The following is a 26,180-nucleotide window of genomic DNA, read 5'->3' as shown; positions in this document are numbered from 1 at the left end:
AGTACAATATCATGTTGCCTTAAGGCAGCAATTCTCAACCTTTGGTGGTACGTGAAAAGCTACCCAATGGGTACGCGGGCGAAAAAAGATTAAGACCACCAGCACTTTAGAATTCTGTTAAATAATAGACTCTTGAGTGGTAGGCAACCCACACAGTTATACAGGGTGTATATAAAAAAGAGACACGCGAAATATCTTGAGAATGGTGTAAAAAGCATACAATCATTACAAACCTCGAGAAAGGATACAATATCTAATGATAGCAGGTAAGGTAAGAAAAAAATAATCATGTAGGGTTAAAAAGTATTAGAAAAGAAGCACACACTCACATCCCACACAGTTATACAGGGTGTATATAAAAAAGAGACACGCGAAATATCTTGAGAATGGTGTAAAAAGCATACAATCATTACAAACCTCTGCTGAACTACTGGTCAATGATTTCCTCAACTCTGTCATGTAGTTTTGTACTTTGATCAGCATAAGTTCCGGTATGTGGAAACCTTTCAGTTCCTTCAGCACGGCATTAGACCTGTAAAACATACAATACACCGTAGGAGAAATCCAGCCGTTCCGAGAACGAACCTTATCTGTTTGTAACAAAATCTGCCCCCGGGCGGGAATCGAACCCGCGACCTAGCGCTTACAAGGTAGACGCGCTACCAACCAAGCTAACTAGGGTGGCTATCAAATAGAGAAACCAACTCAAATATAGACAACTTGCCTTTGAGTTTGATCGCCACTAGCTACTATCAAGTAGGGAAACCTACCCTAGTGTAGACACTAAAAACCTTGCCTTTAATCGCCACTGGCTGTATCAAATAGGGAAACCTACCCCAAGGTGGACAAATCAGTAGGGAAACCTACCCCAATGTGAACGGCTTGCCTTTTATCGCCGCTTACAAGTAGTATCAAGTAGGTAGGCAATAGGGAAATCTACCCCAATGTGGACACTCACCTGTACTCATCCTGGACAGCGAGTTCCACTACCCTAATGTAGACACTAAAAACCTTGCCTTTAATCGCCACTGGCTGTATCAAATAGGGAAACCTACCCCAAGGTGGACAAATCAGAAGGGAAACCTACCCCAATGTGAACGGCTTGCCTTTAATCGCCGCTTACAAGTAGTATCAAGTAGGTAGGCAATAGGGAAACCTACCCCCCTGTGGACACTCACCTGTACTCATCCTGGACAGCCAGTTCCCTTACATCTTCCACTGGTATAAGATAGAGATGAGAGGAGGATGAAGAGAGTAACTTGTGACTGGAGAGCCATTCTCTATCTTCCGAGTCTATGGGGTAACGTAGGAGACTTGTCGGGAGTCGAACCGAGGACCCTCCATTGCGGAGACCAAGTACCTGAAACCATAACGATATGAGAATGTTTAAAGTTCTTTTTCTTCAAAATGTTATGTGTAATTTATTACCCATCAAATACGTAAGACCTTGTTTAGACTGCGAGAGTAAAGGGACTTTTCAGTCTAATGCTGGTAGTATAAACAAGGTATATTCTATTCCAGGGGTTTCCAACTTCCATGTGTATGCGAGCCACATGGTACATTGGGAGGTACTTCGCGGGCCACATAATATGTGGGGGTGCTCCGCTATGTACATATTATGTACATAGGGGAGCACCCCTCCCCGTTTCAGAAATGCAGTCCGATTAAATTTTGAGCGCCGTAGGCGAAATTTTTCAAAAAGTATTCTCCAAATTGTAGCTAAACACTAAAGGGGTCAGTTTCCACTTGTGACTAGAGAGCCATTCTCTATCTTCCGAGTCTATGGGGTAACGTAGGAGACTTGCTGGGAGTCGAACCAAGGACCCTCCACTGCGGAGACCAAGTACCTAAAACCATAACGATATGAGAATGTTTAAAGTTCTTTTTCTTTAAAATGAACTGGTTAAGCATACACGTGAGGTAGGATAAGGTGGCAAAACGGTTACCCTACATAATATTTCCTGCAAGACATGGAAAATCAAATTAAAAAAAAAAGAAAAGAAAGGAAATCTCAACGTAACAACATCAACAATGTCAAAAATAATTTTCTGTCAAGAGGAGAAGAAAAAAAAGCTAAATCAAATAAAAACTGATGTTTACATTATCATCAAGACAGTGGGAGAAGCAAAAAAAAAAGAAAAGAAAGGAAATCTCAACGTAACAACATCAACAATGTCAAAAATAATTTTCTGTCAAGAGGGGAAGAAAAAAAAAAGCTAAATCAAATAAAAACTGATGTTTACATTATCATCAAGACAGTGGGAGAAGTGGGAAGAGGAAGAGGAGGAGAAGGAAGGGAAGGAAGAAGAGGAAGCGAAGGAGAAAGACGAAGAGGAAGAGAGGGAGGGCGAAAAGGGAGATGAAGAAGAAGGACGAGGAGGAAGAGAAGAAGGAAAGAGGAGGAGAGGGTAAGGTAGAGGAGGTATAAGATGCAGAAGGAGGAAGAAAGAAAAGGAAGGAGAAAGTGGAAGAGAAGAGAGAGGAACAAGAAGGAATGGGTGGAACTAGTTCTCTGACTCCCCATGAGCTCATGTGATGTGATAGTTGTGTGTTTCTACTTAAATTTCACAGTTTCACTCTTTCCTAGGACCAGAATTCGAACTGTTATTCATGGGATTTGTGCTGTTGATAGAGAAAATAGTTGCCTGGATTACAGACATACAATTTGTCATGATGCTGTTCACCATCTACTATCGATTCAAGGTAATAAAGTTAGAAACACACCACCATCACGTGATGTGATATTACAGACATACAATTTGTCATGATGCTGTTCACCATCTACTATCGATTCAAGGTAATAAAGTTAGAAACACACCACCATCACGTGACTTGATAGTAGTGTGGCTTTCCTGAACAAATTACCATATTGTAGGTATGGGAAAACTTTGAACTACATCTTTCTGACTCCCCATGACTTCACGTGATGTGAGGTGACGTGATAGTAGTGTGTTTCTACCTTAAGACTTCGAAATAATTTCCTCTATTACAGTCTCAACCCTCAATCAACCTCTATTCAACTTTGTCAAAGTAATAAAATAGACATTCTCCTACTGAGAATATACCTTGCTTATTCTTCTGGAATAGGTTAAGACTTCGAAATAATTTCCTCTATTACAGTCTCAACCCTCAATCAACCTCTATTCAACTTTGTCAAAGTAATAAAATAGACATTCCCGTACTGAGAATATACCTTGCTTATTCTTCTGGAATAGGACACAAAAATCGAATTTGTTGGACATTTGGTTTCCCTTCGATTCAGCATAAACATCTTCTCTTCATTTAGCTTAAAAATTTGGCTTCTTTTCAATTCAACCTAAAAATTTGGCTTCTTTTTAATTCAGCCAAAAATTTGGCTTCTTTTTAATTCAGCCAAAAATTTAGCTTCTCTTCATTTCAGCCAAATTAAAACTTGAAATTCCAGGACATCAACCAATACCTGAAATCCCTCAAGATGGTCAACCAAACCAAGTACGTCTCACAACTCCAGCTGGGCAAGATTCTCAACGAAATGCGACTCGACCCTAACAGCACCTCTAGACGGGTCACATCAAACGACAAATACAATGGAAGGGGCTCTAACTTGGAGAGTATGCAACGCGGCAGACATACTACGGCTTGGAGACATAACCACCTGTACGGGTGAGTGGCCAGACATACTATGAATTCCTAAAAAAAAAAACGATTTTTTGTTTTCCTATTTTCTTACCTTCCAATAGGTAGGATAAGGAAAGTAAAGAGGGGACTGTGATAAGGGAGGTCTTACTGACCCCAAATCAAAAAAGGAAAAGAGTTGTAAATATTTGTTCAACCCGTCAGCAATCTAGAAGATTACAAAATGGAACCGAGGATTTTGTAGAAAAAGGTATAGAACAGAATAAAAGAGTAGAGTAGAGTAGAATAGAACAGAACTGATTAGAGTAGAATAGAATAGAGTATAGAGTAGAATAGAATAGAACAGAACAGATTAGAGTAGAATAGAATAGAGTAGAGTAGAGTAGAATAGAATAGTTTTAGAATACGTTTTAGTACACCTCTTCCCTCTTCAGCGCACGAAGAAATTTGATTTCTTATTGGAAAATCGGCAGTCCCATAGAAGCCCCTTTTTACTTTCCACATCCTATAATAAGTTACACAGTAGACTATTTTTTCTGCGCTACTTATATGAGGTACACAGATGATTGTTTGTAAAAGAAGTAAAACGGACTACAAAAGAGTACACCAATTTTCCCTTGAAAGGAGTAGTCCAGATTTCCAGAATGGTTCAGGCAAAAAGTTCATTTTGACAGTTCAACAAAAATGATGTGTTCTTCTTCTCCAACAGCAATAAAGCCAGTGCTTCAGCAGGTTAAGTTAGTTAAACACGCTCCAACTTTAGGTGCACCTGGATGTCTTTAAAAAAATCCATCCAAGAGAAAATTAACACAGCAGTTTTTTCCATTTAATTTAATGAAAATTAAGGACCGTTTTTCACCTTGTTTCGTCTTTCTCTTTTTCTCGCCGTCTTCTTTGATTTTCAAGTGAATCTCTTTTTACTTCTACAAGAGGTGTACCTACAGAAAGTCAAAGGTCAACAGGAGAAAAGTGTTTTGAATAAAAGAGAAAATTCAACACAGCAGTTTTTTCATTTAATTTAATGAAAATTAAGGACCGTTTTTCACCTTGTTTCGTCTTTCTCTTTTTCTCTCCGTCTTCTTTGATTTTCAAGTGAATCTCTTTTTACTTCTACAAGAGGTGTACCTACAGAAAGTCATAGGTCAACAGGAGAAAAGTGTTTTAAATTTTGAATAACCAGATAAGGGATAGAGATTACTTGAAAAATATTCTACTAAGTAAGGACGAAGTAAGCTGGCCTAGTCGCTTGGAAATTCCTCGGCCTCGTCCCAGGTTGAAGTCCATCGCGCGAGGCGCACTTTATTCTAACCAGAAAAGGCTCGTTCTCGGAACGGTTGGCTTTCTCCTATCCTGTCCTCCTTTTCTTTTCCATTTCGGGACGATAAGACCTCCGTTGTTACAGTTCATTCTACTAAGTAAGGACGAAGTAAGCTGGCCTAGTCGCTTGGAAATTCCTCGGCCTCGTCCCAGGTTGAAGTCCCTCGCGCGAGGCGTACTTTATTCTAACCAGAAAAGGCTCGTTCTCGGAACGGTTGGCTTTCTCCTATCCTGTCCTCCTTTTTTTTCCATTTCGGGACGATAAGACCTCCGTTACAGTTCGCTTAACCAAACCTCTTTTCTTTTTAATTCTTAACCCATTTGTGCCCAAATTATTTTTCGGTGATTTTTGGCGGGGGAAGTGAGTTTTACTTAGCACTTGGGGTCAGTTTGACACCTCCATCTAGTCAGAATTTCAAAAGCTGGGTGCTACAGGTTAACGTCCAACCGCCAGAAAACCGAGAAAAATAACCTTCAGTCTATTATTTTCCTACGTATCATTTCCCTTTTCAATCTCTTCCAGGGAACAACAATTTCACCTGATAACACGAGTAACCAAATCTCCTGTCCCTCTCACAATGGGCCACCATCATCCTGTTACAGTTCCCTCAACCAAACCTCTTTTCTTTTTAATTCTTTCTTAACCCATTTGTGCCCAAATTATTTTTCGGTGATTTTTGGCGGAGGGAAGTGAGTTTTACTTATCACTTGGGGTCAGTTTGACACCTTCATCTAGTCAGAATTTCAAAAGCTGGGTGCTACAGGTTAACCTCCAACCGCCGGAAAACCGAGAAAAATAACCTTCAGTCTATTATTTTCCTACGTATCATTTCCCTTTTCAATCTCTTCCAGGGAACAACAATTTCACCTGATCACACGAGTAACCAAATCACCTGTCCCTCTCACAATGGGCCACCATCATCCTCCAGACTCTGGCCTCAAGTACCCCATTCTCCCTAAAGCCTTAGCCGTTGTCTCCCATTGGACAGGCCCCTTGTTTTGCCCTCCCCACTCGGCACAATATTACTACGTCCTCCTACAGGTCAGCTCCCATGGTGTAGTGGTCACTGCGCTCGCCTTGCCGCCGGGAGACCTGGGTTCGATTCCCGGCGGGGTCAAAAAATCTGTATCGTGACTGGTTTCGTGAGGCAAATACTTTACATACTTTACGTGTCTAGAAAAGTAAGTAAAGTATATGAGGACAATATGTAGCTATGTAATATAAATGCACATAGCGACCAGTACCAGCATGGTAGATAAACATAGGGTGTTAGGATCATTGAGCCATCATGCCACGTCACGTGAATTCATGGGGAGTCAGAAAGATGTAGTTTAAAGGACAGCCATACTATGTGAGTAGTGTGTTTCTACCTTAACAAACGCACGAATTTGATGTGTGTATAAGCTCTTGAGCAAAATAATTCCTTACCAACATACACAACGTTCGAATGAGCCACAAGTAAGATTTCCTTTGATTAATTCAGAACTTTGGTTCAGGCAGGGTGGCGCATACAGATAGAAACACACTACCATCATGCCACGTCACGTGAATTCATGGGGAGTCAGAAAGATGTAGTTAAAGGACAGCCATACTATGTGAGTAGTGTGTTTCTACCTTAACAAACACACGAATTTGATGTGTGTACGAGTATAAGCTCTTGAGCAAAATAATTCCTCATTGGAAAAAAATTCTATGTCACTAGAATTCTACTATTAACTTAAATTCTGTCTAGATTTCTATGTGAGAGCTGTATCTGTGTCAACGAAATGTTCAAGTACTACAACCTAGTCTCAGTGCTTCTCATCATCTACGGCATAGCGTTCAGCGTGTACTACTGCTTGTTTCACATGAGTTTCTATCATTACACGATCGCTGTGTACGTCATCAAGCTCATGCTTAAGTTCAATGACAAGGAAAAGATCATTATCGATACAGATACAGTCAGCAGAGATAAGAGAAATGAAGAAGGCACTGGAGATAGCATGGAATATGAGGAATTGGATGCCGTGAGAAAGTATAGCTTCAAACATGAGCCTATACAATGTAAGTATATTGATATTATCGATCGTCCAAGCTGAAGTCGAAATGTTGCTGATACTTGAGTACGCGGTCACCCTGTATACACCCCGCGCCGTTTGAAACACCCTGTAGCTGACTAGCGTCCGAGTCCCAGCCGGGGGCAGTTTGAGATTCCGTGTGGACCACCATTTTGAATCAGGGGGTTGGGGGGGGCGTGGATTAGGTGGTAATCAGAGGGCTCGAGTATTAGGTGCTAATTGGATATCCATTGATGTTACTTAACATCCCGTACAGACACAAAAAGCCCAATTTAAGCAAGGTCTTTTCTTTTGAATTGTTACTGATACATGTTATAATTTTTAACTCATCAAATGTACAAGACCTTGTTTAGACTGCTGGGTTAAAGGGACTTTCCAGTCCTATTCGGGCAAGACAAACAAGGAAGGTATATTCTATTCTATTTCAGATGGTCGTCATAGTGACTATATCCGTAGACGTAACTATCGGCTACATGCCTCAGCTTTGCAGTACAACTCAGACCCAACTCTACTCTATACCAACATACACAACGTTCGAATGAGCCACAAGTAAGATTTCCTTTGATTAATTCAGAACTTTGGTTCAGGCAGGGTGGCGCATACAGGTAGAAACACACTACAATCATGCCACGTCACGTGAATTCATGGGGAGTCAGAAAGATGTAGTTTAAAGGACAGCCATACTATGTGAGTAGTGTGTTTCTACCTTAACAAACGCACGAATTTGATGTGTGTATAAGCTCTTGAGCAAAATAATTCCTTATTGGAAAAAAATTCTATGTCACTAGATTTCTACTATTAACTTAAATTCTGTCTAGATTTCTATGTGAGAGCTGTATCTGTGTCAACGAAATGTTCAAGTACTACAACCTAGTCTCAGTGCTTCTCATCATCTACGGCATAGCGTTCAGCGTGTACTACTGCTTGTTTCACATGAGTTTCTATCATTACACGATCGCTGTGTACGTCATCAAGCTCATGCTCAAGTTCAACTTCAAGCTGTTCCTCATCGTCACCTTTCCGCACATCACCACGACCGAGGTAACTTAACATTCGTGGGACTCGTTCCACAATAGCAGGGTTCACACATGTTTTGCTGAGATGTTCAATTAAAGCTCGAAATATGTACGGTTCGCCAGTTATTCAGAACTTAGTTTTGAAAAGTTCGGCCGGTATTCAGGACTTTAGTTTTGAAAAAATTGAAAGTTCACTTTTTCTAGGACTTCAGTTTTTGGTTGGATGGATTTAGGTGATAATCAGGGGAGTGTATTGGGTGATCAATAGGGGTGGTAAACAGCTGAGTGGTGGTATTGTTGGTTATGGTGGTATTGTTGGTTATGGTCCGTTATTTTGTTGAGATCCAGTTCTAAAGAAACAGAGAAATGACAAGATTAAATTGTTTGACCAGCCTAGTTAGCTTGGTTGGTAGCGCGTCTGCCTTGTAAGTGCTAGGTCGCGGGTTCGATTCCCGCCGGGGGTGGATCTTATCCTGAACGGATAGTGTTCGATATGTACGGTTCGCCAGTTATTCAGAACTTAGTTTTGAAAATAATGTTCACTTTTTCTAGGACTTCAGTTTTTGGCCAAAGTCTCTTAAACTTTGCAGAGAGGTTTTTATAAAATGTAGATCAAATGTCTCCTTGGGCCGAACATCGAGAAATGTAGGTACGGTTCGGCCGGTATTCAGGACTTTAGTTTTGAAAAAGCTCAAAAAAGTTCACTCTTCTCAGGACTTTATTTTTCGAGGCTCTACAAATGTACATCGCGTTATTCAGGGCAAAAGTTTTGAAAAAGCTTAAATAAATTCACTTTTCTCAGGACTTTAGTTTTCGGCAAAAATCACTGAAAAAGTGTTTTTGTGACGTCACCAATTCCATTGCAGGTGTCAAAGACCCGCGAATACCTGGCCAGTATTAGCAGCGCTGACTACACACTGAGCATCAAGAAAGAGATCTCCCTATTCTGGGATGACGTCACAAGCAAGACTATTGAATTCTCAGCCTGTGGATTTATCACCCTCAACTCGAAATTTGTGGCAACGGTAAGAATTGTTGAATGGAAGAGCTCTTTAAACAGAACTTCCTATTTTATACTCAATTTTACCAACCTCAGTGGTGTAGTGGTTAGCACGGTGGACTTTGAATCTGGAGGTTGGTGGTTCAAGTCAAGTCATAAAATTTAGCGTTGTGTAATAAGCGGGGAATGACATTTCTAACAAATTTTTATGCTTAACACAACTAAAATTCCTTACCGTCTTTTTTTTCAAGAGGTTTGATAGAAGTGTTTTAAGTTTCAAGAGTTTGCAAGAAGGGTTTTAAGATTCAAGCCACTCTGGGATGACGTCACAAGCAAGACTATTGAATTCTCAGCCTGTGGATTTATCACCCTCAACTCGAAATTTGTGGCAACGGTAAGAATGGAGCAGTTGCAAATGGATAAAAATTATTAATAAATGGTCGATTCCTATGTAAAAGGTTGTGAAAAATCCAAATCTGAGGTCAAAACTCCGAAAAAATAACTGTAAAAGGTCGAAAATTCAATTTTTATTTTTCGTCAGAGTCCTTAACTCTGACGTCAGACTTCAGATGATGCGCAGAAACCTATGCGCACAAACATGAATTGCGCAGAAATGTATACGCACAAACAGATTAATGTGTTGCCTGCGAGGGAGCTTTGCTCGGGACATTTGATGTGACGTCATCGTGTACGCGAGCGTATGCCGTGACGTCAGAGTTCAAGACTTACCGGTATTTTTTAAATCGATTTATCTCGGGATCTAAAAATCGTAGAAGAAAAAGAAAAATTCCCTAGTTCATTTTTTCTGTTCTTTGTCTTAGAAACCTCACCCAAGTAAGCGCAACTGATCTATTGTTGTGTGGAAGAGCTCTTTAAACAGAACTTCCTATTTTATACTCAATTTTACCAACCTCAGTGGTCCGTTCAGCGTGTACTACTGCTTGTTTCACATGAGTTTCTATCATTACACGATCGCTGTGTACGTCATCAAGCTCATGCTCAAGTTCAACCTAATTGGATGGATTTAGGTGATAATCAGGGGAGTGTATTGGGTGATCAATAGGGGTGGTAAACAGCTGAGTGGTGGTATTGTTGGTTGTGGTGGTATTGTTGGTTATGGTCCGTTATTTTGTTGAGATCCGGTTCTAAAGAAACAGAGAAATGACAAGATTAAATTGTTTGATCAGCCTAGGTCGTTTGTAGGGTAGCGCGTCTGCCTTGTAAGCGCTAGGTCGAACCCGCCGGGGGTGGATCTTATCCTGAACGGATAGTGTTCTTTCTTGGAACGGTAGGCTTTCTTCTATCCTGTCTTCCTTCTCTACAATTTCGGGATGGTAAGACCTTAGCAGTTACAGTTCCCTCTATCAAACCTCTTAAAAAAAAAATCTTTGAAAAAAAAAAGTTGCTGGCTTTTCCCCGGCCTCACTCACGCTGGGCGAGGTTAATGTGAGTAGGCGGGTGGCTTGTCGCCGAATAGGGGGTAAAATCCTCGTCACTAAGGACCTAAATTGTTCCTAAATAAACAAGAGAGGTAAAAAAAAACAGCTTCCGAGTTGCTTGATAGAATTTCTTATGGTCAAACAAGTGTGCCAAAATTTCAAGTCAATCAGCTACCTACCCAGGTGACTGTCTAGCTAAGCCTCGTGAGGGCAGTTAAACAAAATTAGGAAGGACACAACATAAGATAAGAATGGTACAAAAAAAATAATAATCATCCTTGTCACATTTGACAGCTACATACCAATTTCAAGTCTCTAGCTCTTACCGTTCTCGGGATATTTTGTTTTCTTCCTTCTCTCTTTGATTTCGGGACGATAGGACCTTAGCATAGCAGTTACAGTTCCCTCTGTCAAACCTCTTCAAAAAAAGTATTTATTATCTTTTGTAATTTTTTATTTAGTTGTTCTGAAGATGGCCATAGTAGTGGTCGAAATATATCAACTCGTCTGTCCTTTTATCTATAGTCTAGAAATATGTATATTATCTTTTCGTTTATTTTATGTCTTCCTACAGATAGTGCTGTTCTGCGTCCATATGTACTTCGAAACACATCTGTACGATTCTTACATCGCGCGGATCGTCACGTCTTCCTTCTCTCTTTGATTTCGGGACGATAGGACCTTAGCATAGCAGTTACAGTTCCCTCTGTCAAACCTCTTCAAAAAAAGTATTTTTTATCTTTTCGTTTATTTTATGTCTTCCTACAGATAGTGCTGTTTTGCGTCCATATGTACTTCGAAACACATCTGTACGATTCTTACATCGCGCGGATCGTCACTGAAAAGTCGCACTTCTACGAGATCCGCACGCACATCCTCATGTATTTCCTTACCAACAGCGTCGGTACGTACGGATAAATAACTAGGGGTACGATACTACGTTACCGTACGATACTACGTTACCGTACAGATAGGAAAGTACGGTAAAGTAAGTAAGGGTTTAGTGAACTGTAGAAAATGAGCTCTAATCGTCTGATCTTGAAATTTGTCGCGATATGAACTCAAAGCGAGAAAGTTTTAGATAACACTTCAGTCGTTAATTTAAGACCGGTTTCAGCGTTATATATGTTAAGCTACGCCGAGCAAAGCCAATAAATGGATGGGTGGCTTAAATATTAAAAAGGAATAAAGGGAGAACGGGCTCTAGTCTTGATTTTAAATCATTGCATGAAAGTAAAATAAAAAAAAATCAATTCAATAATAATAATAAACTGAATATTAAACAAATTAGGTAGGTACATAACTGATTTTCTGATCGAATAAACTACGGGCTAAAAAATTCCCGGAGGGACGGACCCAGCTTGTTTAATATTTTCATTTCTTCCTTCTTTTCTCTTTTCCATTTTCTTCTCCAACTTTTTAACTACTTATTTGACCTTTTCTTGTCGCTCTTCTTCTTCTCCTTCAGCTGAATATTAGGGGCTATTTCCTTCTGAATATTAGGGGCTATTTATCACAAGAGCTCTCTTTCTTCTTTGCCTTTTTCTCCAACTTCCTTCTTTTCTTTCTTCTAATCCTATAATTATTATTTCTTTTACCCTTTTCATATATTTCCACGGTCCCTTTCCAGCGATTTGCGCCAAGCTGACCGTTCTGTTCAACTTCAACCAGCACTACATCGCCCTCTACAAAAACCTCTACAAGAGCGACCTTTGCTTTCGTCAGACGTCGCTAGAAACATCCAACGTACACAGCCATCAAGCGACCATGAACCGCTACGACTTGTTACTCCTGTTGGCAGTCGCTCTGTTTACAGGACTACTCGAGGGAAACACCCTATACAACGTGTATCATAAAGGTAGGTAAAGTAGCGACCATGAACCGCTACGACTTGTTACTCCTCTGGGCAGTCGCTCTGTATACAGGACTACTCGATGGAACCAACCTATTCAACGTGTAAGGTAGGTAGAGTAGCGACCAGACGTCGCTACACAACAATCAAGCGACCATGAACCGCTACGAGGTAGCTGTCCTGAACGAAATTACCTACAATATTATGGGAAAACTTGGAAGTGCTTGGAACTAGTTCTCTGACTCTGACTTATACAGGACTACTCGATGGAACCAACCTATTCAACGTGTATCATAAAGGTAGGTAGAGTAGCGACCAGACGTCGCTACAAAACAATTAAGCGACCATGAACCGCTACGACGTAGCTGTCCTGAACGAAATTACCTACAATATTATGGGAAAACTTGGAAGTGCTTAGAACTAGATCGGCTGGCGCGGCCAACTTGATTATTTTCATTCAGTTCCAGAAAGATGTCTGGACAAGACTAGGAATAACAACAAGGATCCATGAGATAAAGGATACACAATAATAAAATCATCCTGCTGTTAAACCAACACACTGTACGAGTAAAGAACACGTCATAAAGACACCTTCTGATTGGTTCAAAGGTTTTCTTACTTACCTGTGGCGTACAGGTTTATTTTAGGTTTAAACACACTATAACAGGTAATTAATGTTATTTTAAGTTTAATAATAAATAATTAATGTATTAACTGTTGCAATGAACTCTCAAGAAAACCTATGTATGTAAGACCAGCCACTCACTATCAGGGAGACCTGACAAGTACACCTGATCAGGTCCGCCCGTCAGGTCTACCTGATGAGCACACACACTATCAGGTAGATTCGACAGGTACTGAAAAGGTCCGCCTGTCAGGTCTACTTTTTTTCTAGTTAAGCAAGGTCTTTTTACTGAATTATTAGTTGTATGTATTATTCTTCAACCCATCAAATATACGAGACCTTGTTTAGACTGCTGGGGTAAACTTTTCAGTCCTATTCGGGCAGGATAAACAAGGTATATTCTATTCTATTCTACCTGATACCTGATAGTGAGTGGCTGGCCTTAGATTTATCTTTGTTTATCATGAATTACCTTCTGAGCTCGGGTTGACAGCATAAACTGCGAGTTTGCATCGAATCTCAGCGGGTCTAGCTTGGACTCGGGGACGTTATTTGGTGCCTCTCGCCTACTCTGCTTCGCCGTCTAGCTTGGACTCGGGGACGTTATATGGTGCCTCTCGCCTACTCTGCTTCGCCTGTTGGGCCTGGGTGTCCACATTTGAGTCCTCTGCTTCACGCTTTCTACTCCTGGTGGTTCCGTGGAATAGGGGACTCTGGGAATTGAACAAGAGAGCTAAATATTAGTGTTAGGCTATATAAGACCCGGTCCAAAACGTGAGTTTAAACTCCGTTGAAGTTTTAATCACGGTTTAAACCAATCAGACTGCTTAATCCGAGAGCTAAACTTAAACCGAGTTTAAACTCACTTTGTGGCTACCGGCCTAACTGAGCTAGGTATTAAGGCCCGTTTACGCGCTACATCTTACCGTACGTTTTGCTAATATAATGTAGAGTAAAAACGAGACTTTAGTCTTAGAAGTTTAGATTAAGCTTAGGATAAGAAATTCTTTGTAAAAAAATTGATACCAAATAAAACATACCTATACCTATTAGTGTTTATTTAGAACTTTCTGAAGGACTTCTTAGTCATAGTCGAAAAATATTATAAAAAAGATATATAGATTAAATTCGAGTTTTTTTCTAACCAATCCGAGAGGTTCAGCAGACACGAAAAACTGGGAATGCAGACTTGGCCTTTATTTTCTGATCTCACCACTTTTATAGGCCGACATTTTTGGATAGGAACATGGCCTTTTTTTCACATTGGTGTTTTTGTGGGGGATCTCACTCCTTTTTTCTAAGTATGTATTTTAACATGGGCTACTCTCTGGGCCGTCGCTCTGTATACAGGACTACTCGATGGAACCAATCTATTCAACGTGTATCATAAAGGCAGGTAGAATAGCGACCAGACGTCGCTACACAACAATTAAGCGACCATGAACCGCTACGACTTGCTACTCTCTGGACCGTCGCTCTGTATACAGGACTACTCGATGGAATCAACCTATTCAACGTGTAAGGTAGGTAGAGTAGCGACCATACGTCGCTACACAACAATTAAGCGACCATGAACCGCTACGACTTGCTACTCTCTGGACCGTCGGTCTGTATACAGGACTACTCGATGGAATCAACCTATTCGGACTTTGGTTTTCGGCCCAAGTCTCTCAAACTTAGCAGAGAGGTTCTTTATAAAATGTAGATCAAAAGTCTCCTTGGGCACAACCTCGAGAAATGTACGGTTCAGCTGCTATTCAGCCTCTCATTTGCGTTCTTCAAGGCTCAAGTAAGAAAAGCTCAAAAGAATTCAAGCTCCTCAAGACTCGAGTTTTTTTGCGAAAGTTACTCAAATTTGGCTGAAAGGTACAATTCAATTTTCAGATCAAATTTGTTCGGGTCTGAGGCTTTACAAATGGACAAGGAAAAGATCATTATCGATACAGATACAGTCAGCAGAGATAAGAGAAATGAAGAAGGCACTGGAGATAGCATGGAATATGAGGCATTGGATGCCGTGAGAAAGTATAGCTTCAAACATGAGCCTATACAATGTACGAGTAAAAATGAAGAAGGCACTGGAGATAGCATGGAATATGAGGCATTGGATGCCGTGAGAAAGTATAGCTTCAAACATGAGCCTATACAATGTAAGTATATTGATATTATCGACCTACCCTAAATGATCCATTGATGTTACTTAACATCCCGTACAGACACAAAAAGCCCAATTTAAGCAAGGTCTTTTCTTTTGAATTGCTACTGATACATGTATTAATTTTTAACTCATCAAATATACAAGACCTTGTTTAGACTGCTGGGTTAAAGGGACTTTCCAGTCCTTTTCGGGCAAGACAAACAGGGAAGGTATATTCTATTCTATTTCAGATGGTCGTCATAGTGACTATATCCGTAGACGTAACTATCGGCTACACGCCTCAGCTTTGCAGTACAACTCAGACCCAACTCTACTCTATACCAACATACACAACGTTCGAATGAGCCACAAGTAAGATTTCCTTTGATTAATTCAGAACTTTGGTTCAGGCAGGGTGGCGCATACAGGTAGAAACACACTACAATCATGCCACGTCACGTGAATTCATGGGGAGTCAGAAAGATGTAGTTTAAAGGACAGCCATACTATGTGAGTAGTGTGTTTCTACCGTAACAAACGCACGATTTTGATGTGTGTATAAGATGATGAAATAAGAAGATAGATGGTTGAAATCGGACTATTATTAAAGTTCGTCAACAACAATGAAGGACCAACCTCAGTCGTGTACGAGACAAAATGTTCTATAGGCAATGTAATTTAAATGAGTGTTCCCACTACACACGACACGATTTTTTTCCGAACGACAAGTGGAAATGGGCTCTTGAGCAAAATAATTCCTCCGACAAGCCAGTTTGTTACTCACATTAACCTCGCCCAGCGTGAGTGAGGCCGGGGAAAAGCCAGCAACTTTTTTTTTTTTTTTCAAACATTTTTTTTAATTAAAGAGGTTTGATAGAGGGAACTGTAACTGCTAAGGTCTTACCGTCCTGAAATTGTAGAGAAGGAAGACAGGATAGAAGAAAGCCTACCGTTCTAAGAAGGAACATTATCCGTTCAGGATAAGATCCACCCCCGGCGGGAATCGAACCCGCGACCTAGCGCTTACAAGGCAGACGCGCTACCCTACAAACGACCTAGGCTGATCAAACAATTTAATCTTGTCATTTCTCTGTTTCTTTAGAACCTGATCTCAACAAAATAATGGACCCCAAATCGAAGAGAAAAGGGCAGGAGAAAAAGTCGCTCTCTCCTCCAAGCTAACTCAACTTGTCAATTTCAAAAGAAGAATAAATCATACAGAAAAAGAGGAAGAAGAAGGTGAAGAAGAATTACTATCAGGGAGACCTAAAAGGTACACCTGATCAGGTCCGCCCGTCAGGTCTACCTGATGAACACACACACTATCAGGTAGATTCGGCAGGTACTGAAAAGGTCCGCCTGTCAGGTCTAGCTTTTTTTTCTAGTTAAGCAAGGTCTTTTTACTGAATTATTAGTTGTATGTATTATTATTTGTTAGGTTTATATTAGACATCCTATGTATTAACATTATTCTTACCGTTTCTATTATTACTGGATACTAGGATACCTAGGATACCTAGTATCCAGTAATAATAGAAACGGTAAGAATAATGTATGTATTATTCTTCAACCCATCAAATATACGAGACCTTGTTTAGACTGCTGGGGTAAAGGGACTTTTTAGTCCTATTCGGGCAGGATAAACAAGGTATATTCTATTCTATTCTACCTGATAGCTGATAGTGAGTGGCGGGCCTTAGATTTATCTTTGTTTATCATGAATTACCTTCTGAGCTTGGGTTGACAGCATAAACTGCGAGTTTGCATGGAATCTCAGCGGGTCTAGCTTGGACTCGGGGACGTTATTTGGGGCCTCTCGCCTACTCTGCTTCGCATGTTGGGCCTGGGTGTCCACATTTGAGTCCTCTGCTTCACGCTTTCTACTCCTGGTGGTTCCGTGGAATAGGGGACTCTGGGAATTGAACAAGAGAGCTAAGTATTATTGTTAGGCTATTTAAGACCCGGTCCAAAACGTGAGTTTAAACTCCGTTGAAGTTTTAATCACGGTTTAAGCAATCTGAGAGGCTAATTTTTTTCGGATTTTTTTTTTTTTTTAATCAAACCCCTTAAAAAACTATTTACTTTAAGACTAAAAATAACTTACTCTAGGACTACAAGTCTTGGCGAACGCATAGTCGGCGTCGTTTGGCGGTGAACTGCCTCGAGATCCAATCCTGGCGGAATAGAAAAGTTTTGCCTCGTCGAGAATCGAACGGCAGACCTCCCGCAAGTGCTCCTCGGACACGCTCGTCTGACCCAGGTTGACACGAATGTTGTGAATGGCGGGGGCGAAGTATTTCTAGAACATGAAATATGGACACAAAATTATATCAGTAAAGAGATATTCTATTACACTGTTAGTATAATGGAATAACTTGTTCTAAGCTGACAGTCTAAATAAAGCATTTATTTATACTTATGTTTTAAATAAATAAATCTTTATGTATTTGTATATTTTGGTGGTGTAGAGATCAAGGAGCGGCGTGGATTCAATCCCAGTCCAGGTATGAAATTTTGTCAACATATTATGTAATTAATTTGATCTTTACACGATTTTTAGCACGCCTGTGTATGTACAGCTGAAGTAAAGGGACTTTTTAATCCTATTGAAGAAGAAGAAGAAGAAAAACAAACAAAAAATAAAACCAAATCTCTGTTTCCAGATTACACGGTATCACGGACTCCTACAGCAGACTGCTGGAACGAAACAACATCTTCAGTTTCCCCAACAACCTGGTTGACGACATACTAAACCAACCTACTCCACCCAGAACTAACATTCAAACAACTAATGGAACCCTAGACCAACCTATTAATAAAACGAACAATCAAACAACCAATAGAATTCTAGACCAACCTATTAACAAACCTTGCAATCAAACCATCCAAAGAAGTGAACACTTAAGAATAAATGTCACTATGGCCCAAGTGGTAGACAGTCTCATGGAAAACAAAGCTACAACTGGATACCACAAAGAGCACAATAACAAAGCTACAAGTGGATACTATAAAGAACACAACCAGACCAACTATGACACCTATTAACAAACCTTGCAATCAAACCATCCAAAGAAGTGAACACTTAAGAATAAATGTCACTATGGCCCAAGTGGTAGACAGTCTCGTGCAAAACAAAGCTACAACTGGATACCACAAAGAACACAATAACAAAGCTACAAGTGGATACTATAAAGAACACAACCAGACCAACTATGATAGTAACAGCAGAGACTACAACGAAGGAAACAACCTAACTAGTAATAACAGTAATAGCACAAACAACCAAATCTCGAACGATAGCAACAACACACAGACCAACAACAGTAAATACAACAAAAGCAACCAGGTCAACAACAGCAACAACAAAAATACACAGACCAACAACGAAAGCAGTAGTGCCAAAGAAAACACACAGACCAACAACAGTAACAACAACGAAAGCAACCAATCCAACAACAGTAGTAGCAGAAACAACCAGACCAACAGCAGTAGTGCCAACAGAAAGACCAACTCACAGCTCCACACCGGCTGGGATATGAGTATGGATCGCATTGAGAGAAGTGGTCGCAGTCTACTGGGCAAAGTTCTCAACATTAAGGACAAGGAAACTTATGTTTTAAATAAATAAATCTTTATGTATTTGTATATTTTGGTGGTGTAGAGATCAAGGTGCTCGTCTGGTAAACAGGAGGGCGTGGGTTCAATCCCAGTCCAGGTATGAAATTTTGTCAACATATTATGTAATTAATTTGATCTTTACACGATCTTTAGCACGCCTGTGTATGTTTACACGAACCGATTCGGTTAGTAATTTACAGCTGAAGTAAAGGGACTTTTTAATCCTATTTGCGCAAATAAAACCCCTATCTGTTATTATTCTATTCTATTTTAGTTCGTTTTTTTTTCACCTCTAGATATCCCTGTATAACAGCATCAATATCTTTGTTGATAGCAGCCTGTAGATTCTGTCGGAGTACATCCAGAGACTTGGACGCGGACATCACACATCGACCTCTAATGTGAGGGTTGAGGGTTCGTTGTACCATGCTCCGCAGAGTGTTGCCCGACAGATTACTCAGAGTGACTTGTCTCATGTTGAATGTATTTGTCTGTGAATGGCAAAAGGAATCAATTTGCTTCAGAAATGTCACCTCTAGATATCCCTGTATAACAGCATCAATATCTTTGTTGATAGCAGCCTGTAGATTCTGTCGGAGTACATCCAGAGACTTGGAAGCGGACATCACACATCGACCTCTAATGTGAGGGTTGAGGGTTCGTTGTACCATACTGCGTAGAATATTACCTGACAGATTGCTCAGGGTGACTTGTCTCATGTTGAATGTATTTGTCTGTGAATGGCAAAAGGAATCAATTTGCTTCAGAAATGTACGTAATACGTATATAAAAGATTGAGTGAGTTAGAATCTATTCTATTATCACCTCTAAATATCCCTGAATACAGAAAAAAAGCTCCTTGTTTCCCTGTTTAGAACATGAGAGGTTCGTTGTACCATGCTCCGCAGAGTGTTGCCCGACAGATTACTCAGAGTGACTTGTCTCATGTTGAATGTATTTGTCTGTGAATGGTAAAAGAAATCAATTTGCTTCAGAAATGTATAAAAGATTGAGTGAGTTAGAATCTGTTCTATTATCACCTCTAAATATCCCTAAATACAGAAAAAAAAGCTCCTTTTTTCCCTGTTTAGAACATGAGACTTTGTTTAGACTGCTGGGGTAAAGGCAATTCTTTGTTTAGACTGCTGGGTCTCATTTGAGCAGGATAAACAAAGGTATATTTTTATTCTAGCCTACTGTCTTAAGTGGACTGCTCAGTCAATAAGTCAGCCTAGTTAGCTTGAGGGTAATATGCCTGCCTTGTAAGCGCTACCCGTGGTTTTGATTCCCGCCCGAGTCGAACTTCAACATAAGGTTCGTTTTCAGATAGCCTAGCTTTCTCTAATCCAAGTTTCTTTTCTCTTCGATTTCACTGATTTCAGGACGATAAAACCTCAGCAAAAAATTTGCTGCCTTTTCCCCGGCCTCACTCACGCTGGGCGAGGGTTATGTGAGTAGGCGGGTGGCTTGTCGCCGAATAGGGGGTAAAATCCTTGTCACTAAGGACCTAAATTGTTCCTAAATAAACAAGAGGTAAAAAAAAAAGCTTTTGAGTTGCTTGATAGAATTTCTTATGGTCAAACAAGTGTGCCAAATTTCAAGTCAATCAGCTACCTACCCAGGTGACTGTCTAGCTAAGCCTCGTGAGGGCAGTTAAACAAAATTAGGGAGGATATGACATAAAATAAGAATGGTACAGAAGAGTAGGCGGGTGGCTTGTCGCCGAATAGGGGGTACAATCCTCGTCACTAAGGACCTAAACTGTTCCTAAATAAACAAGAGAGGTAAAAAAAAAAACAGCTTCCGAGTTGCTTGATAGAATTTCTTATGGTCAAACAAGTGTGCCAAAGTTCAAGTCAATCAGCTACCTACCCAGGTGACTGTCTAGCTAAGCCTCGTGAGGGCAGTTAAACAAAATTAGGGAGGACATGACATAAAATAAGAATGGTACAGAAAAAAAAATTAATAAAAAAAGGATAGGCTAATAAAAATAAAATAAACTCACCAAAATTCGACTGAAATAAAATGAAAATGAACAGGAAACGATACACATTGAGATTCCAACTTTTATTCTTTGTTTAATTTGTTTCCAGTGATTTCTCACAAGTTTATTCCAAATAAAAAAAGTTCATTTTGGATGGTGCATTTCAGAAGAATTAGTCTGTGCAACAATGCAACATGTTGTTTGGTAGTTCAGTATTCTCATTAATGATTTTTCTACAGAATTCAACCTTGCTAATAAAAATAAAATAAACTCACCAAAATTCGACTGAAATAAAATGAAAATGAACAGGAAACGATACACATTGAGATTCCAACTTTCATTCTTTGTTTAATATGTTTCCAGTGATTTCTCAGAAGTTTATTCCAAATAAAAAAAAAGGTTCATTTTGGATGGTGCATTTCAGAAGAATTAGTCTGTGCAACAATGTGACATGTTGTTTGGTAGTTCAGTATTCTCATCAATGATTTTTCTACAGAATTCAACCTTAAGTTCACTGATGAATATGATTTTAGTTTCACGTCATACATTATATTGTATGTATTTTCCCATGATCATTTGTTTCCAAATACCAGTTCACTGTCTTGGCCTATTTCTTCCTAGACATCCCGAATGCCATTTGTATTGATCTGAAACAGCACATGCTTTTTCCCATTCATCTCGGCATTATGCACACACATCTTATCAATCAAACACATAAACAAATGAGCATCACTCTCAACTTCTTGACTTAGCCCGTCAACCTTCTGTAACAAAAGTCTTGTCTGGACTCTATGTGCAAACGTTTCCCCCAAGGCAGGCACAACTTTCCGTTGGTTACTGTCAAAATATTTAGTCGTCAACTGATTGATGAGAATGACCGCAAATACCAGTTCACTGTCTTGGCCTATTTCTTCCTAGACATCCCGAATGCCATTTGTATTGATCTGAAACAGCACATGCTTTTTCCCAATCATCTCGGCATTATGCACACACATCTTATCAATCAAACACATAAACAACTGAGCATCACTCTCAACTTCTTGACTTAACCCGTCAACCTTCTGTAACAAAAGTCTTGTCTGGACTCTATGTGCAAACGTTTCCCCCAAGGCAGGCACAACTTTCCGTTGGTTACTGTCAAAATATTTAGTCGTCAACTGATTGATGAGAATGACCGCCAGATTGTGCCGTTTTGCCATATCTGACAGCAAGTTGAGAAGAAAATACACATCCTTTGTTCGTTTCAGATAGTTACTATTTTGTTCATTGTGAAAAAGAAACGTTATGTTGTCAATAACTATGAGTTTTATGTTGACGTTGGTTTGGGTTAGGTGATTTTCAATGTTCATAACCAGGGCAAGTATTTCATAGTAGTCTGTGCAATAGTGGACATGTACTTTGGACAGGATGGATGCCTTGTGGACATCATTGGGGTGTCTGACATGTGGTGTTATTTTCTCGTGCAGGAATTTATTCAGATGTGTGTTGGATGCTTTCGATTGGTTGATGAGCTTCTCTAGGTCTTTGCGAGTCATGTTTACATTGAACTCCCGGCTATCATTGGCTTTGTTGACTAGATTGTTGGTAGAATTGGTACTTTGTTTATTGACTAGATTATTGGTTACTTTGTTGGTTTCTAATTTTTTTGAATGACCGCCAGATTGTGCCGTTTTGCCATATCTGACAGCAAGTTGAGAAGAAAATACACATCCTTTGTTCGTTTCAGATAGTTACTTTGTTCATTGTGAAAAAGAAACGTTATGTTGTCAATAACTATGAGTTTTATGTTGATGTTGGGTTGGGTTAGGTGATTTTCAATGTTCATAACCAGGGCAAGTATTTCATAGTAGTCTGTGCAATAGTGGACATGTATTTTGGACAGGATGGATGCCTTGTGGACATCATTGGGGTGTCTGACATGTGGTGTTATTTTCTCATGCAGGAATTTATTCAGATGTGTGTTGGATGCTTTCGATTGGTTGATGAGCTTCTCTAGGTCTTTGCGAGTCATGTTTACATTGAACTCCCGGCTATCATTGGCTTTGTTGACTAGATTGTTGGTAGAATTGGTACTTTGTTTAGTGACTAGATTATTGGTTACTTTGTTGGTTTCTAATTTTTTTGATGGTAGATTGTTGATTGGATAGGTACTTTCTTTACTGGTAACTGGACCATTGGTTTTGTTGGCTTCTAATATTTTTGGTTTGTTGAAGGTACTTTCTTTACTGGTAACTGGGCCATTGGTTTTGTTGGCTTCTAATCTTTTTGGTTTGTTGGCACTTTGTTCAATCAAAGTGTCATCTATCTGCCCTATTTTGTTTCCCTGTTTATTTTCATTGATATTTTGGTTTCCCCTTACCAACATGTGTCTATCTTTAACCATTATCTTCTTCCATGTCTCTTTCTCCTTTCCTCTTACCACTACATCATCAGCTTTATCACAGACTTTTTCTTTCATCTCTAGATTTCTCTTGACATAGTCAACAAAGGCTTCACACATTTCCAACAGTCTGCTGGCAAACACACTCTTGTTTGTTTCAATGTAAATACTCTCAGCTTCCAGGCCACCTAAGAGCATTGGTAGGGTTACATTGAGTGCTAGTTGTAAGCACAGTTGAGTCTTCCCGCTGCCAGAGTTTCCGTAGATTTCTGTTAGTTTGCCTAAAAAGTTAAAAAGGGCTTGAAGTTAACAGTCTAGAAATAATTGTAAAAGTAACAAAATAAAGACAGAAAATAAATCAAATTAAAGAAGCAGAATACCTAATAATAATAATAATAAAAAAACAGCATAGTACATTGAGTGCTAGTTGTAAGCACAGTTGAGTCTTCCCGCTGCCAGAGTTTCCGTAGATTTCTGTTAGTTTGCCTAAAAAGTTAAAAGGGGCTTGAAGTTAACAGTCTAGAAATAATTGTAAAAATAACAAAATAAAGACAGAAAATAAATCAAATTAAAGAAGCAGAATACCTAATAATAATAAAAGAAAACAGCATAGGTACATATTGAGCCCCAAGAATTTTATTACAGAAAATGCCCTAAACCAGGGATAGTGTTATCCTCACCTCATCCAAAAGTCCATTATTTCAAAATTTGACCAAATACATATATGAAATCACTAAGTACAGTTTCCTTTGACATCTTTATTTGATTTACAAATTACCTTGTTTCTTTTCTTTTCTTTTTTTTTTTTTTTTTTTTTTTTTTTTTTTTTTTTTTTTTAAGAGTTTCAAGGCAAATAGATTCTCTTTCATCCAACCAATAAACTCAATCACCAAATTCAATTCTAACTCACCTACCCATTTCAATTCCCCCATGCAACAGCTCATCCAAGTATTTGGACAATGTTGTAAGACAAATCCTCTCCCTTTCTTGTTTCAAAACCTCATGGCCTGTCTGCCAAATACATTTTGATTTTTCCTTAAAAACCACATCTTGAATGTGTTCACATATTTTCTGGGCTCCTTCAATATTTTTCTGTACATCTTCTTTGCTATTGAAACCATTTGATTTAAGTTTGAGGACAGTTTTCTCATCCAGTCCCTCGTAACTCCATAATGGTCGGTTCATAGTAAAATTGAGCCCAAACTTTCATTTATGTATTCATTTTCTCATGTGAAACTTTTTGATGCGTTTAACAAAATTAGAACTAAAACAAAATAAAAATTAAATAAATTAACCAAAGAGAAGATAAATAAGACAGGACACAAAATAAAATGAAAAATCAACTGATAAAATCTCACAGGTGATATAAAAGGAGTTGTAGGTATACAGCTAATTTTGCACTAAAGATATCCAAGTCATAGGTTGTACAGATGGGCTCTTTACACCCCAGTTTATACACTTCATTCCTTTGTACACAGAGAAACATACCAAAAGTGCTTGTACAGATGGGCTCTTTACACCCCAGTTTATACACTTCATTCCTTTGTACACGGAGAAACATAGTCCATGTCAAAATTTCCAAACTTTGTACATTTGCAATTGTTTGCAATGAGAAATCCCATGAACAAAATATGGTCTCTGGGGCCCATCTGGGATTACAAAATTGTGATACACCAACTTTGCAAAGAAATCCAAACTTACAAAGATGCAGTACACCAAATTTTCAAAGAATCAATACAAACGAGCAGCAACAAAGTGTATGGAATAACGATGACCGCTCCATAAAACCTATTACATTACAACGGAGCCTTACGCCAAACATACAAGGAAAGAATTATTGTAATGAATCGTCTCAAGAGAGATTTACGCAGACCAATACCAATCCCATCTTTTCAAATTTACAAAGATGCAATACACCAAAATTACAAAGAAAAAAGGTAAATTGTAAAATAATCGTTCCAAGGTTTGCAAAATTGAAGATAAGGACTAAAAAACTTACAACTTACCTTCCAAAAGTGATTAACAGAAAGCTGATTGTCAAAGTTTGGTGCTTCGGTACTTATTCTGGAGTTGGAGATTACTGGAAAAGCCTTTTCCTTTCCCCTCATTTACAAAGAAATAATGCAAGTCTGGAAAGATGTAATACACCAAGTCTACAAAGGCCCAATAATACACATCTACAAATAACTGACATTTCAACCATACAAAGATGCAATGCACCAAACTTACAAAGAAGCAATACAACAGGTCTAGAAAGGTGTAATACGCCAAATCTACAGAGAACCAACAACACACCACATTTACAAAGAGCCAACACACCACGGCAACAAAGAACTAATAAACATTTACAAAGTATCACACCGAATTCGCAAAGGAGATACCTACAAGGGTTACAACACAATAGTCCGTCGAGTTTTGTTCCTGCTAGAAAGCTATTCAGTTACGATAATGATATAAACAGTTCCACCCAACATTATAATCAACAAAATGGACGAGAATTCCATGAGAAACCATCACAAATACCACCTAATAGGATGCAAGAAATAGCCTTTGGACCAAATAGGAATCAAACAAATGTTAGAAATACTGGTGGAAATGCTTATCAAAATGATCCATCGTACTATTACAATGCTGGAAACACCGGAACTCGTCAAACATATGGAACTTTTGAAGGAGTTGAAAACAAAGGACAAATGAACATAAGCAATCGATATAGGAACGATAACTGGGAAGGCATTCCGTATTCTAGCGAAAGAGGAAGTGAAATATTCAACAGAAACAACGCAGATGGAGGACATTTCAAAATATTGACCAAACTATCGTTCAAACTATGCAACACAATCGTACCCAACGAATTGAATCGAAAGAACACCAAACGTATCCAAATGAAGACAGTGAACATGGACCAACATGGAATGAAAAATGAATTCTACACTGGAAATAAAGGAAGTGAAAAAATGACAACACAGAAAGGTAACAATCAACAATACAGAACAAATCAAGAAGCTAAGAACACAAAATGTGCAGAAAATATAATCCAAATGAAGGAGAGTAATCCAAACCAGCATGGAAAAATCAATGAAATCTACACAGGGAACAACGTTAACGAACAAACAACATACCAAGTTATAGACCAACA

The 26,180-nt window shown here is 39.2% G+C and overlaps 2 protein-coding genes across 2 annotated transcripts; both read right to left on the bottom strand.

Moving 5' to 3' along the window:
* Positions 1 to 266: 266 nt before the first annotated feature.
* Positions 267 to 19,624, bottom strand: LOC103519303 (deoxynucleotidyltransferase terminal-interacting protein 1). Its single transcript, XM_026830854.1, has 7 exons — positions 19,574 to 19,624; positions 18,968 to 19,411; positions 17,164 to 17,358; positions 16,786 to 16,971; positions 1,728 to 1,847; positions 1,179 to 1,360; positions 267 to 532 (listed from the first exon to the last, which is right to left on the bottom strand). The coding sequence occupies exons 1-7, from the start codon at positions 19,622 to 19,624 to the stop codon at positions 307 to 309; spliced, it is 1,404 nt and encodes a 467-aa protein (XP_026686655.1). The 3' UTR covers positions 267 to 306.
* A 1,494-nt stretch (positions 19,625 to 21,118) lies between these two features.
* LOC103519302 (DNA repair protein RAD51 homolog 3-like) lies at positions 21,119 to 25,150 on the bottom strand. The gene is made up of 6 exons (XM_026830855.1): positions 25,048 to 25,150; positions 23,956 to 24,305; positions 22,923 to 23,322; positions 22,735 to 22,856; positions 21,545 to 22,258; positions 21,119 to 21,247 (listed from the first exon to the last, which is right to left on the bottom strand). The coding sequence occupies exons 2-5, from the start codon at positions 24,224 to 24,226 to the stop codon at positions 21,576 to 21,578; spliced, it is 1,476 nt and encodes a 491-aa protein (XP_026686656.1). The 5' UTR covers positions 24,227 to 24,305; positions 25,048 to 25,150; the 3' UTR covers positions 21,119 to 21,247; positions 21,545 to 21,575.
* Positions 25,151 to 26,180: the final 1,030 nt, after the last annotated feature.

This window comes from Diaphorina citri, unplaced genomic scaffold (assembly GCF_000475195.1).
Source record: "Diaphorina citri unplaced genomic scaffold, Diaci psyllid genome assembly version 1.1 scaffold2655, whole genome shotgun sequence".
NCBI classification, from domain to species: Eukaryota; Metazoa; Arthropoda; class Insecta; order Hemiptera; family Psyllidae; genus Diaphorina; species Diaphorina citri.
Note: the sequence above shows the minus strand (reverse complement) of the source record. Positions and strands in the feature narration are given on the sequence as shown.